The sequence below is a fragment of the Sus scrofa genome, chromosome 18 (assembly GCF_054392235.1).
Source record: "Sus scrofa isolate SSC_HxYL_T2T_F1_AM1 chromosome 18, Sscrofa_HxYL_maternal_Yorkshire_Landrace_v2.0, whole genome shotgun sequence".
NCBI classification, from domain to species: Eukaryota; Metazoa; Chordata; class Mammalia; order Artiodactyla; family Suidae; genus Sus; species Sus scrofa.
In genome coordinates, this window is record NC_139400.1 from 15,999,519 (window position 1) to 16,013,914 (window position 14,396).

Sequence of the window (14,396 nt, forward strand, 5' to 3'; positions counted from 1 at the left end):
ATAAGTGTATAGTTCAGTGAATTTTTTTTTTTTTTTTTTGTCTTTTTGCCTTTTCTAGGGCCACTCCTGTGGCATATGGAGATTCCCAGGCTAGAGGTCCAATTGGAGCTGTAGCCACTGGCCTACGCCAGGGCCACAGCAACAAGGGATCCGAGCCACGTCTACTACTTACATCACAGCTCACGGCAACGCCGGATCCTTAACCCACTGAGCAAGGCCAGGGATCGAACCCGCAACCTCATGGTTCCTAGTCATATTAATTAACCACTGAGCCACGACGGGAACTCCAAGTTCAGTGAATTTTAAAAAAGATATAAAGTGAATATGTCCTAAGCATACATCTCAATGAATTTTAAAGATATGTATATATGATCACTAATCATATATATGATATGAAAGATTTCTGGCACCTTAGAGACTTTCTCATGCTAACGTCAAATCAGTAAGACTGTCACCACAAGGAAACCACTTTTTTGACAGAGATTAATCTTGCCCATCTTTGAAGTTCAAATAAATGAAATCACACCATATGAACTCTTTTACATCTGGCTTTTTTGGCTGAACATTATTTCTGTGAAATTTATTTATGTTATTACATGCAGTAATACGTTGATAATATTTACTGCTGTGTGTGTATGGATAGTCCATAATTTATTTAACCAGACTATTGCTGTTGGACATTTGGATTGTCTCCAGTTTTGTGCTACTACGAATAAAGGTGCTATAAGCATTCTTGCACAAGTTTTTTGGTGAGCCTGTGTTGTACCCATTTGTCTGGAACGATAAGTACTCACAAGGTTGTTTCCACCTTTTGGCTTACCCACTGTGGATAATGCTGCTGTGACCATTTGTGTACACATTTTTGCCAGCATATGTTTTCATTGCTCTTGGGTGAATATTTACCCAAGGTGTATTCGCAAATATACACAAGATTATACCCAAGATTAGCGAGTGTTTGTGTCCACCAAAAGCCTTGCACAAGAATGCTTATAGCAGATTTACTTATGGATTATTTAGGTCTCGGTATTTAAATGTACTTAGATTTTATTTTTATTTTTAACTCAGTGAATTTTATTATGTTTGAAATTGTATAAAGATCATCATAATCCAATTATAAAGTTGCATTTTATAGCATTTCCATCCCAAACCACCAGCCCATTCCCCCACTCCTCAACCTGTCTCCTTTGGAAACCGTAAGTTTTTCAAAGTGAGTCAGTATCTGTTCTACAAAAAAGTTAATTGTGTCCTTTATTTTATTTTTCATTCATTTATTTTTTTGGTCTTTTTGTCTTTTTAAGGCTGCACCTGCGGCATATGCAGGTTCCCAGGTTGGGGTCTAATTGGAGCTGCAGCTGCCGACCTACGTGGGCAGCAATGCCAGATCCGAGCCACGTCTGGGACCTACACCACGGCTCACAGCAACGCCGGTTCCTTAACCCACTGAGCAAGGCCAGGGATCAAACCCGCAACCTCATAGTTCCTAGTGGGATTTGTTTCTGCTGTGCCATGACGGGAATTCCTGTGTCCTTTTTTAGATTCCGCATGTAAGTGATAGCATTTGATGTTGGTGTCTCATTGTCTGACTGACTTCACTTAGCATGATAATTTCTAGGTCCATCCATGTTGCTGCAATTGCCGTTATTTTTTTTCCTTTCAATGGCTGAGTAATATTCCATTGTGTATATGTTCCATATCTTCTTGATCCACTCCTCTGTCATGGGCATTTAGGTTGTTTCCATGTCTTGGCTACTGCAAATAGTGCTGCAGTGAACATCGGAGTACATGTGTCTTTGCAAGTCATGGTTTTCTCTGGATAGATGCCCAGGAGTGGGATTGCTGGATCCAATGGTAGCTCTATGTTTAGTTTTCTGAGGCATCTTCATACTGGTTTCCACAGTGGTTGCACCAATTTACATTCCCACCAACAGTGTAATAGGGTTCCCTTTTCTCCACACCCTCTCCAGCACTTATTGTTTGTAGACTTTTTATGATGGTCACTTTGGCCAGTGTAAGGTAGTACCTCATAGTGGTTTTGATTTGCATTTCTCTAATAATGAGTGATGTTGAACATCTTGTCTTGTGTTTTTTGGCATCTGTATGTCTTCTTTGGAGAACTGTCCGTTTAGATCTTCTGCCCATTTTTCGATGGGGTTGTTTGCTTTTTTGGCATTGAGCTGCAGGAGGTGTGTATAAATTTTGGAGATGAATCCCTCGTCCGTCGATTCATTTTGCAAATATTCTCTCCCATTCTGTGGGTTGTCTTTTCATTTTGTTTTAGGGTTTTCTTTGCTGTGCAGAAACTTTTAAGTTTAATTCGGTCCCATTTGTTTATTTTTGTCTTTATTGTCATTACTCTAGGAAGAGAAGATAGTGCTGTGGTTTATGTCAGAGAATGTTTGGCCTGTGTTTTCCTCTAAGAATTTTATAGCATCTGATCTTTAATCCATTTTGAGTTTATTTTTGTGTGTGGTGTGAGTGTTCTAATTTCATTCTTTTACATGTAGCTGTCCAGTTTCCTCAGTACCACTTATTGAAGGGACTGTCTTTTCCCCATTGTATATTCTTGCCTCCATTGTCATAGATTACTTGACTCTAGGTACATGGGTTTAATTCTGGGCTTCCTATCCTGTTCCACTGATCTATATTTCTTTGTGCCAGTACCATACAGTTTTGATGACTAGCTTTGTACTACAGTCTGAAGTCCGGGAGCCTGATTCCTCCAGCTCCATTTTTCTTTTCAGGATGTCTTTGGCTATTCTAGGTCTTTTGTTCTTCCAAACAAACTTTAAAATATTTTGTTCTAGTTCAGTGAAAAATGTCCTTGGTATTTTGCTAGCGATTGCATTAGATCTGTAGATTGCCTTGGGTAGTATAATCATTTTGATAATATTGATTCTTCCAGTCTAAGAGCATGGTATGTCTTTCAATCTGTTCGTATCATCAGCATCTTATAGTTTTCAGAGTATAATAAGTCTTTTGTTTCCTTAGCTAGGTTTATTGCTTAATATTTTATTCTTTTTGATGAGATGGTAAATTGGATTTTTCCCCTAATTTCTCTTTCTGATCTTTCACTGTTAGCATAGAGAAATGCAGTCAACTTCTGTGTATCAATTTTGTATCCTGCGACTTTGCCAAATTCATGATGAGCTCTAACAGTTTTCTGGTAGCATCTTTAGGATTTTCTAGGTATAGTGTGTTATTTGCAAAAAAGATAGTTTTACTTCTTCCTATTCAATTTGGATTCCTTTTATTTCTTTTTCTTCTCTGATTGCCATGGTTAGGACAAACTAACCAAAACTATCTTGAATAGTAGTGGTGAGAGTGGACATCCTTGTCTTGTTCCTGATCTCAGCAGGAATTCTTTCAGCTTTTCAATTGTCACTGTTGAGAATGATGTTAGTTCTGGGTTTGTCATATATGGACTTTATCATGTTGAGGTAAGTTCCCTCTATGCCCACTTTTTGAAGGTTTTTTTGAAATCAGAAATGAGTGTTGGATTGTCAAAGGATTTTTCTGCATCTATTGAGAAGATCATATGGTTTTTCTTCTTCAGTTTGTTAATGTGGTGTATCACACTGCTTGATTTGCAGATATTGAAGAATCCTTGCATCCCTGGGATAAATACCATTTGATCATGATGTGCAATTCTTTTAATGTATTGTTGGATTTAGTTTGCTAGTGTTTTGTTGAGAATTTTTGCATCTTTGTTCATCAGTGATATTGGCCTGTAATTTTCTTTTTTTTGTGTGTGATATCTTTGTCTGGTTTTGGTATCAGGGTGATGGTGGGCTCAAAGAGTGAGTTTAGGAGTGGTCCTTTCTCTGCAATTTTTTTGGAATAGTTTCAGAAGGATAGGTGTTAACTCTTCTCTAAATGTTTGATAAAATTTGCCTGTGAAGCCATCTGGTCCTGGACTTTTGTTTGTTGGAAGTTTTTAAACTATAGTTTCAAATTCAGTATTTGTGATTGGTCTGCTTATCTTTTCTATTTCATCTTGGTTTAGTCTTGGAATATTGTACTTTTCTAAGAATTTGTCCATTTCATCTAGGTTGTCCATTTTATTGGCATATAGTTTCATGGAGTAGTCTCTTATGATCCTTTATATTTTTGTGATGTCCATTTTTTTTTTTCATTTCTAATTTTATTGATTTGGGTCCTCTTCCTTTTTTTTCTTGGTAAGTCCGGCTAAGGGTTTATCAATTTTGTTGATCTTTTCAAAGAACCAGCTTTTTGTTTCATTGCTCTTTTCTGTGGTTTTCTTAGATCGTATATCATTTATTTCTGCTCTGATCTTTATGATTTCTTTCCTTCTACTAACTTTAGGTCTTGTCTGTTCTCTCTCGAGCTGCTTTAGATGTAAAGTTAGGTTGTTTATTTGAGCTTTTTCTTGTTTCCTGAGGTAGGCTTGTATTGCTATAAACTTTCCTCTTAGAATGGCTTTTGCTGCATCCCATAGGTTTTGGAGTGTCGTATCTTTGTTGTCATTTGCTGCCAGGTATTTTTTAATTTCCTCTTTGATTTCTTCAGTGATCCATTGGTTGTTTAGTAGCATGTTGTTTAGTCTCCAAGTGTTTGTGTTTTTTGCAGTTTTTTTCTTGTTGATTTCCAGTCCTATAGCATGTTGGGAAAAGATGCTCAGTATGATTTCAGTTTTCTTAAAGTTATCAAGGCTTGATTTGTAGCCCCAGGATGTGATCAATCTTAGAGAATGTTCCATGTGCACTTGAGAAGAATGTGTATTCTGTTGCTTTTGGATGGAATGTCCTATAAATATCTGTTAAGTCCATCTGGTCTAATGCTTCATTCAGGTCTGGGTTTCCTTATTGATTTTCTGTCTGGATGATCTGTCCATTGCTGTAAGTGGGTGTTAAAAGTCCCCCATTATTATTGTGTTATTGTCAATTTCTCCTTTTAAGATTATTAGCAGTTGCCTTGTATATTGAGGTGATCCTATGTTGAGTGCATATATATTTACAATTGTTATATCTTCTTCTTGGATCGATCCTTTGATCATTATGTAATGTCCTTCTTCGTCTCTTATAATATTCTTTAAGGACTCTTTTGTCTGATATGAATATTGCTACTTCAGTTTTTTTTTTTTTTGATTCCTATTTTCATGGAATATTTTCTTCCATCCTCTCACTTTCAATTTGTATGTGTCCGTAGAAGTGAAGTGGGTCTCTTGAAGACAGCATATATATGGGTCTTGTTTTTGTATCCATTCAATCAGTCTATGTCTTTTGGTTGGGGCATTTAGTCTGTTTACATTTAAGGTACTTATCGATATCTCCATTCTCATTGCTATTTTATTCACTGTTTTGGTTTTATTTTTGTTGGTCTTTTTTTCTTCCCTTCTCTTGTGGTTTGATGACTATCTTTAATGTTGTATTTGAGTTGATTTGTCTTATTTGTGTATGTATCTATTGTAGATTTTTGGTGTGCAGTTTCCCTGAAGTTTTGATATAGGTGTCTATATATATACACAAAATTGTTTTAAGTTGCTGGTCTCTTAATTGCAAGTGCATCTCCAGTGTCCTGCATTTGTACCCTCCTCTTCTCACTATTTCTGATTTTTGGTAGCATGTTTATGTTGGACTGAGCTTCATCTGTGACCTACACCACAGCTCACAGCAACACTGGACTCTTAACCCACTGAGTGAGGCCAGGGATCAAACTCAAGACCTCATGGTTCCTAGTGGGATTTGTTTCCGCTGCACCATGACGGGAACTCCGATAGATATATTTTATCATGTTAAATTATCTATTTATTATTTTATTAAGACTTTTAAAATAATTTGGGATCAATAGTGATTTTTTTCCTTTTAGTCTTTTTTTAGGGCTGCAGCTGTGGCATATGGAAGTTCCCAGGCTCGGGTTCAAATTAGAGCTGTAGCTTCCAGCCTGTACCACATTCACTGCAATACTGGGTCCAAGTTTTGTCTGCAACCTACGCCACAGCCTATGGCAATGCCAGGTTGCTAACCCACTGAGTAAGGCCAGGGATTAAACCTGCCTCCTCATGGATACTAGTCAGATTTGCTACTGCTGAATCACAATGGGAACTCCCTGATACTGAATTTTGCTTATGTTTTTTAAGAATTTATGAAAATTATTCAGTGGCTTTTCTCCTTAGTGTTATTTATATGGTAAATTGCATTGACATATTTTCTAATATTGAACCTTATTTACTTTTATGGATAAATTTGTATTTTGGATCTCTGTTAAGTTTTATTTAACATTTTTACGTAAATATTAAGCGAGACTGGTTTGTGGTTTTCTGGAAGACAGTTTTTGTCCTTTGGTATCAAAATTGTGTTCATTTTATAAAACAAATTTGGAAGCTTATCTTAATTTTTATGCTGTGAAACAATTTTGACATTGTCTGCTTTTAAAAAAATCTGTGTAACTCCCTTGTGAAAATATTTGATCTTAGCACCTTTTGGGTTGTGACTTTTGGCAACTTTTTGTAGTTTCTTTACAATGATCAATTCTTTTTGGATTTTCTACCTCTTTTGGAGTCAATTTTAGTAAATTACATTTTTTTTCCTCTAGAAACATCTACCTTATCTTTTCAAACTCTTGTTGAACAAAATAGATTCTTAAGAATACCATAATTTATCAAATTTTTGATAATTTTTCCTTTTAAAAATTTTGTATATTTATGCCTTTGTCTTTCTTTCTCAATTATTGAAGTTAAAAATACTAATTTTATCTTTCTTCATGAAACTAATTCATATATTCCTTTTTAATTCTCCCCTTTTTGACCTTTAATTCATGAATATTTCATGAATTATGTTTATAAATTGTTTCTTCTTTTGATTATGCTTATTTTGTTATCATTCTTCTAAGTTCTTGATTTGGGCTTGTTTATAACACTGTTTCTTCTTTAAATGTTATTTACTTACACAGACACTTCCTGGCTTAGTTGTAACACATCGCCTCCACCACATCTTATTCATCCTGTTCTGTTTTTTTGGCTTTTTTTTGTTTGTTTGTTTAGGACTTTTGAAACCTTGCATTTGAAGTATTTATATACAAATACATCTATACAGTTGATAGCCATTCACTTTGAAAAAAATCTTTATTAAAATTATATTGTAAGAGTGTAACATTAATTTCCACACACTAAAAATATGTAACTTACACCCAGATCATGAAACCGAATGTTACCACAGGACTGGTGTCCCAGAAGTCCCCCTTTGTTCCTTCTCAGACAGTGGGCACTCTACATACCCTGTCCTATAATTGCAAAGAGTAGTTTCAGTAATGCTTGTGTTATTATAAGCACTGGTACTGTAACATCTATCCTCTCTTCATGTTTTCATGTTTTTGTGATTCTGAATTTGTCTCATTACTCTGTAGTATTTTGCTGTGGAACCCATTGTGTGAAGACACATTGAATTTCATTGGAAAACAGTTTGGGAGCATCTATAAAAGCTGAAGATACACATATTGTGTAACCATGAAATTCCACTGCTAATTATATTTTGAACAGAAATGTACACATGTGCTCAACAGATATATTTTGAAATTAGACATCGTACTATAATAGCTCTTAGAAGTTTGAGTATCACATACAAATTCATGGCTATGCTCTGTTTGTGATATTTCCTTTTGCCTAGATTTATTTATTTTAAAGCTTTATTTAAAGCCCCAAAACAGGAGTTCCTGTCATGGCTCAGTGGTTAACGAATCCAACTAGGAACCATGAGGTTGCAGGTTCGATCCCTGGCCTTGCTCAGTGGGTTAAGGATCCAGCCTTGCTGTGAGCTGTGGTGTAGGTCACAGATGTAGCTCAGATCCTGAGTTGCTGTGGCTCTGGTGTAGGCTGGCAGCTGCAGCTCTGATTAGACCCCTAGCCTGGGAACCTCCATGTGCCATGGGAGTGGCCCTAGAAAAGGCAAAAAGACAAAAAAAAAAAAAAAATGTACAAAAACAGTCCACTCCTTTTCCCATCCTTCACATCCCCACCTCTTGCAACTCCCAATTTGTTTGCTGTATCTATGTTCATGGATAGGCACCCTTTCTATTGAAACAGGAGTGTAGAAGAAAATTAGTAGTTTTATAGATTTACTAATGGGAAGGTGAAAGAATGACTTCCTAATGTTGTCCTTTTATCAAAAAATTTAAGGGCAATTTCACGAGTTGAAAATGAGGCAGAGGAAGTTCCCATTGTGGTGCAGCGGAAACGAATCCAACTAGGAACCATGAGGTTGTGGGTTCGATCTCTGGCCTTGCTCAGTGGGTTAAGTATCTGGCGTTGCCATGAGCTGTGGTGCAGGCATGGCTGGGATCCAGATCATTGCTGTGGCTGTGGTGTAGGCTGGTGGCTCTGATTAGACCCCTAGCCTGGGAACCTCCATATGCCGTGGGTGCGGCCCTAAAATGACCAAAAAAAAAAAAAAAAAAAAAAAAAATGAGGCAGAGAGATGACAGACTGGAGACTTAGGACTGAGGAAAATCTATGAGATGGTCATTGCGGGTAGTTAATGAATGACTTCTCTAGGGAAGAATGGGTTAGAAACGCCTGATGATGTTACTCATCTGAGGCTGAAGAGCATGAATTTCTAGGAACATAACTTCATCCAGTTATGAGATATCTCAAGCAACACCAGACTGCTTAGAAGTAACCATGGGGTGTTAAATAGCTGGGTTCGTTGAGATGTGCCATTATTCCACATGATTCACGATAGGAAGCATGGACCAGGAAATTAACGTGTTTTATAATTCATTTGCATAAAGATAGGTTAGGAAAATTTCAAACATACTCTGAACTAGAGGGACTAGTGTAAAGAACCACAGCCTACCCGAGACCTTGTTTGAAAAAAATCAACCTGCGACCTTGCCCTCTGTCGAGTTATCTCAGAGCAAATCTCAGACAGAATCTCACTTCATCTGCAAATGCTGAAGATATTTCTTTTCTTTTTTTTTTTTTTTTGTCTTTTTGCCATTTCTTGGGCTGCTCCCGCAGCATATGAAGGTTCCCAGGCCAGTGGTCTAATCGGAGCTGCAGCTGCCAGCCTACACCACAGCTCACGGCAACGCCGGATCGTTAACCCACTGAGCAAGGGCAGGTATCAAACCCACAACCTCATGGTCCTAGTCGGAGTCGTTAACCACCGTGCCATGACGGGAACTCGTGAAGATATTTCTAATGCGAAAAGTATTTTGAAGGGTGTGGGTATGATTGACAAGTAGTCCAAACTGATAGGAGAAGTGAGGAGGAGGGCTGCCAATGGGATGGAGAATCTAGACATCTCAGTGGATTGAAAGTTGGCAGTTTTCCATGGCAGCTGTTAAGCTGATACAATGAAAAAGAGGAGGTAGGGATAGGAGGGGAAATGTTTAATTCGTGTTTTTGGAGGTTTGCATTTTCAATATAAACAAACACAGAGGTTGAGTCAATTAGTTAAGATACACAAGTCTGAGAGTTCCCTGGTGGCCTAGTGGGTAGGACTCATGCTTTCACCAGTGTGGCCTGGGTTCAATCCTTGGTCTGAAACTGAGACTCCACATCAAGCAGCATTGCCACGGCAAAAAAAAAAAAAAAAAAATGCCTGAGGCCTTACGTAGTTCTGTTTGTAATAAATACATACATAAATATAAATCTTTTACAATTTTATAATTAATGCATATGTGTTCTAAATAGTTCAAACAACGCAGAAAGGTATAAATTAAGTGTAAATGTTTCATTTACCCCCCAACACCCAATGTCACTATGCAGAAGTCCTTTTAAACCATTTTTATACATCCTTCTAGGACCTTCAGATATGCATAAATATACATACAAGAAGAATTTATGGAGTTACCTTATGGTGCAGCAGGTTAAGGATCTGTGTTGTCACTGAAGTGGCTTGGGTTGCTGCTGTGGTGCTGGTTCAATCCCTGGCCTTGGAACTTCCGTATGTCAGGAGGGTACAGCCGAAAAAAAAAAAAAAAAAAAAAGATGAGAGAGAGAGATGTATATTCCATTAAATTCCATAAAACATGAATGGAGTCATGAAATACCTGCTTGCATTTTGTACTTAGTATATTGGGAATCTTTTTGTTTCAGGATACATTCATTTCTGTCCTTGCAAACTGTTTGCAGAAGTTTCCGTTGTGATTGTATGAGTTCTCTCATCGATGAACAGTGCTGCCATGAAGATCTTCCTGCACATGTTGTTTTTTTAACATGTATACTTATGACCGTATTTTACCTACAGGAAAAGTTCTTAGAATTTTTAGGTTGAAAGTTGTCTTAGGTAATGTTTAATTTGATAAACATTTTCAAATTATTCAGATGATGTCTTTGGAGGGTCGAGATAAAATACATTTCCAGCTGTTACTCAGCTTCCTAAATAATCTGAATCTGTTTAAAAGGCACATGGATGGAGAAAGAGAGGAGTTGCCAGAAGTTCAAGTTGCAAAACCTTCTTTTATTTTGGTGGTTATAACAATTCTGGCTGCACATCAGAATCACTTTGAGAACTTAAAAAATCATTTAAGTTCCACACCCTTGAAATCCTGACTTAATTGTTCTAGGGTCAGGCCTGGACATTGATTGATAAATATATATATAAATTTTTTTTGTCTTTTTGCCTTTTTTAGGGCTGCTCCCGAGGCATATGGAGGTTCCCAGGCTAGGGGTCTAATTGGAGCTGTTGCTGCCAGCCTACACCAGAGCCACAGTACCACAAGATCTGAGCCGTGTCTGCGACCCACACCACAGCTCACAGCAATACCAGATCCTTAACCCACTGAGCAAGGCCAGGGATCGAACCTGCAACCTCATAGTTCCTATTGGATTTATTTCTGCTCCGCCAAGATGGGAACTCCGACATTGATATTTAAAAAAAAAAAATCTCCCCTAGACTACATTTAGAATGGGTAGATAGCAAGGTCCTATGCAAGTACAGGGAACTCTATCCAATCTCCTGGGATAGACCATGATGGGGAATCATATTTGAAAAAAAAAGAATACATGTATATATATATATATATGTGTGTGTGTCACTTTGCTCTACGACAGAAATTGGTACAACATTGTAAACCAACTATATGTTAAAAAAAAAATGAAAAACTCCCCTAGAGATTCTGTGTAGCCAGTATGTCTGGAATCACTGCTTTAGATAGAGAAAGGGGAGGTGGAAATGGAAGACGCAGGTGAAGATTATGTCAAGCCATGCAGCAGACGGAGAAATGAAGATCAGTTTGCAATACTGATCGAGGGAAAGGATCAGCTCATGTTTGGGGAAGAAAGGAGGCAGGGAGAGGTCTGGGTGACGGAAAGGCAGAGCTGGTTGAGTTGAGGGTTGTGGTACTCTTCAGGTGTGGGTTGTAGAGTCTACTCTTTTAAATAAAGATGAACTCGAGCCTGAAGCCGCTTCCAAGCTCTTCTCAACCCAGGGTTGTCCCGAATCAGTAGGATGGAGTGGCCAGCAGGGTAGGTAGCCAGGATGACTTTGCATAAAACATTCCAGAAACTGTTGATGTCAAAGACGTTGGACATATAGAGAAGAAGAGCGACAGCATTGAAAATGTAGAGAATGAGAAAGTAGCTGATGGCTTTGATGGCCCCCATGTGAGCCTCCATGCTGGGGTCCCTGGAGCCAGTGGTATTGCTCTCCATGTGCTGGGTGTGTCTCTTGAGAGAGATGATCAGCAGGGTGGCTGCGAGGATGAACATGCTCAGAGGGATGATGATCCCCGTGTTAAAGACAAGAACCAGGTTGATCACATTGGTTTCAGTGAAGTAATTTTTCTTCGTGGAGTTGAAGGAGGGGATAGCAGAAGAATTGTTACAATTCACAGTGTAGACGTTTTTGAGGAAGAGTCCACTATGGCCCAAGGAAATAAACACTGACAACCACAGAAACCAGGGCATCAATCCAGAAATTCTCCACTTCAGCTTAAGGAAAAGGGGGTGGGAGAAATCAGCAATCTTCACAAAGTAGAAGAAGCCGAGCCAGGCAGCAAACCAGAGGCCACAGTAATTGAAGAACATGAAACTTCCTTTGAATGTATCATACACAGTGTCTTGGTTATAAAAGCTTGGGGATGTTGAACTGAAGTTAATTTCTAGCATCATGAAGCTTTGTAGAGCTATTCTGGACACACTCAGGAAAAGCAGGATCTTGCCAGTTGTGGAAATTTCCTTATTCTGAATCCATTCCGCTGTATTTATAGCTGCAATGAACCCATTTGCAATGATACCAATGATGCATTCAGCGCTTACAATGATTGAAATTAAAATGATGTGAGATGATAATTCATTTTCTGGGGGACTGCTGGTTTTGATCATCCTGAGTCGTTTCTCTTCTTTGTTGTCTGGAGAAAAAAGTCTCCCTAGCATTTGATGGGCAGATCTGGGATAGCTCCCACAATTCATGTCACAAGAGGAAGTAGCTGATGCATCATTTCCAAATCTATTCCATTTGTTTATTTTAGAATTCTTAGTTCTAAACCTGGACATGCAAATGATGGATTTGTTTGTAATCCTCTCCCATGTCCTTTTGGATGTGTTGGTGTGTTAGTTCAAACATGGGGCCCAGGGAAGAACTTTAGACACTCCTTTATAAACCACTGACATGATTTTGAGAACTATGTTCTTAACTAGCTCCAATTAAGTCCAACATCTGTCCACCCAGTCACCATTTAATTGAGTTTCACTTGTGACCTCAGGGAAGTGACTGAAAATGCTAATAACTTGAAATAGATACAGTTCTTATGTGCCAGGCGCTGTGCAATCCCTATGTATGACAACATTTAAGCCTTACAACAGCTCTATGAAGAATGTACTTTTATTATCTCCATTTTGCAGATGTGGAAACTGAGGCTAAAAAACTCATCCAAAGTCACAGAGAGAAAGCGAGAGAGGGGGTGAGGGAGAGAGAGAGAGAGCTGAAAGTCACACCTAAGTCACCTGGTCCCAGAGTCTTTGTTCCTAGCACTATGTTACATTACCTACACTTGGGGATCCTTTTTCCTTTTTTAACATATAATTGATTTTCAGTGTTGTGTCAATTTCTGCCATACAGCAAATTGACCATATATATACACGTATGTATATACAAATACATATATATATAAAGAATATATATATATATGCATATATATATATATTCTTTTTCTCATATTATCTTCTGTCATGTTCTATCCCAAGAGATTGGGTGTAGATCCCTGTGCTACATTCTAAATGGAATAGTTTGCATCTACTAACCCCAAACTCCCCATCCATCCCACTCCCCCCACCTCCTCCTTGGCCATCACAGGTCTGTTCTCTATGCCTGTGAGTCTGTTTCTACTTCATAGATAGGTTCATTTGTGCCACATTTTAGATTCCACATATAGGTGATATGATGTGGTATTTGTCTTTCTCTTTCTGACTTACTTCACTTAGTATGAGAGACTCTAGTTGGATCCATGTTGCTGCAGATGACATTGTTTCTTTTCTGTGAGCCAAAGATTAAATGCCGGGTTGGCTTAACTGTTACATTTTTTTTTTTTGATAGTCTTTCATGATGTCCTCACTACTTAAGGAAAGAAAAATTGAGCTGAAAAAAACAAAAACAAAACAGAACCCATCTGTGAGGTGCCCTTTTTATTTTATTTTTTCACTTTTTAGGGCTGCACCATGGCATATGGTAGTTCCCAGGCTAGGGGTTGAATCAGAGCTGTAGCTGCTGGCTTACACCACAGCCACAGCAACAGCAACTCATGATCCTAGCAATGTCTTTGACCTGCACCACAGCTCATGGCAACGCCAGATCCCCCATTGATGAATGAGGCCAGGGATTGAACCCAAATCCTCCTGGATACTAGTTGGATTTGTTTCCACTGCACCACAATGGGAACCCCCTGTTTGCTTTTGTTTTTGTTTTTGTTTTTTTTTTTTACTACTCACACAGAAAGCTTTACTTCTGATTCTTCTGGTCACTAAACATGTGGGTCCCCCCTCTCCCCCACAGCATGCAACACCATCTTGGTGCCCTACAATTGAACTCAATTCTGACACTATCTACCTGGAGATGACATCAGATTCCACAGGCTAAGGGCTCAGCCACTGAAGACTGCCCTGCATTTCAGATGCCAGTCCCAAGTCCAGATTGTCAAGTGTGCTTCTCACTTCTCAGGTATAAGTTAGAGGTTTCTATGACACACACCTTGGGTCTAGTGATTTTCTCGAGTGGCTCACAGAACTCAAGAAAAAACTTTATTTACATTTACTGATTTATTATAAAAGGATATGATTCAGAAGAACATCCAGATAGAAGCAATGTATAGAGAGAGGTATGTGGAAAGGGGCACAGGGCTTCCATGCCCTCTCTGGGGTGCCATACCCCCAGCACCTCACATGTTCACCATTGAGTGAGACTAGGAAGGTTCCAATTTGTATTCACAGTGGTTCCCCTGCC

At 38.5% G+C, this 14,396-nt stretch overlaps 1 protein-coding gene and 1 long non-coding RNA gene across 3 annotated transcripts in view; one reads left to right on the forward strand and one right to left on the reverse strand.

Moving 5' to 3' along the window:
* Window positions 1-14,396, forward strand: part of LOC106508196 (uncharacterized) — a 259,868-nt gene that overhangs the window by 57,539 nt on the left and 187,933 nt on the right. The window lies entirely within an intron of this gene.
* On the reverse strand, window positions 11,327-12,283 carry TAS2R39 (taste 2 receptor member 39). Its single transcript, XM_013985568.3, has one exon. The coding sequence runs from the start codon at window positions 12,281-12,283 to the stop codon at window positions 11,327-11,329; it is 957 nt and encodes a 318-aa protein (XP_013841022.3).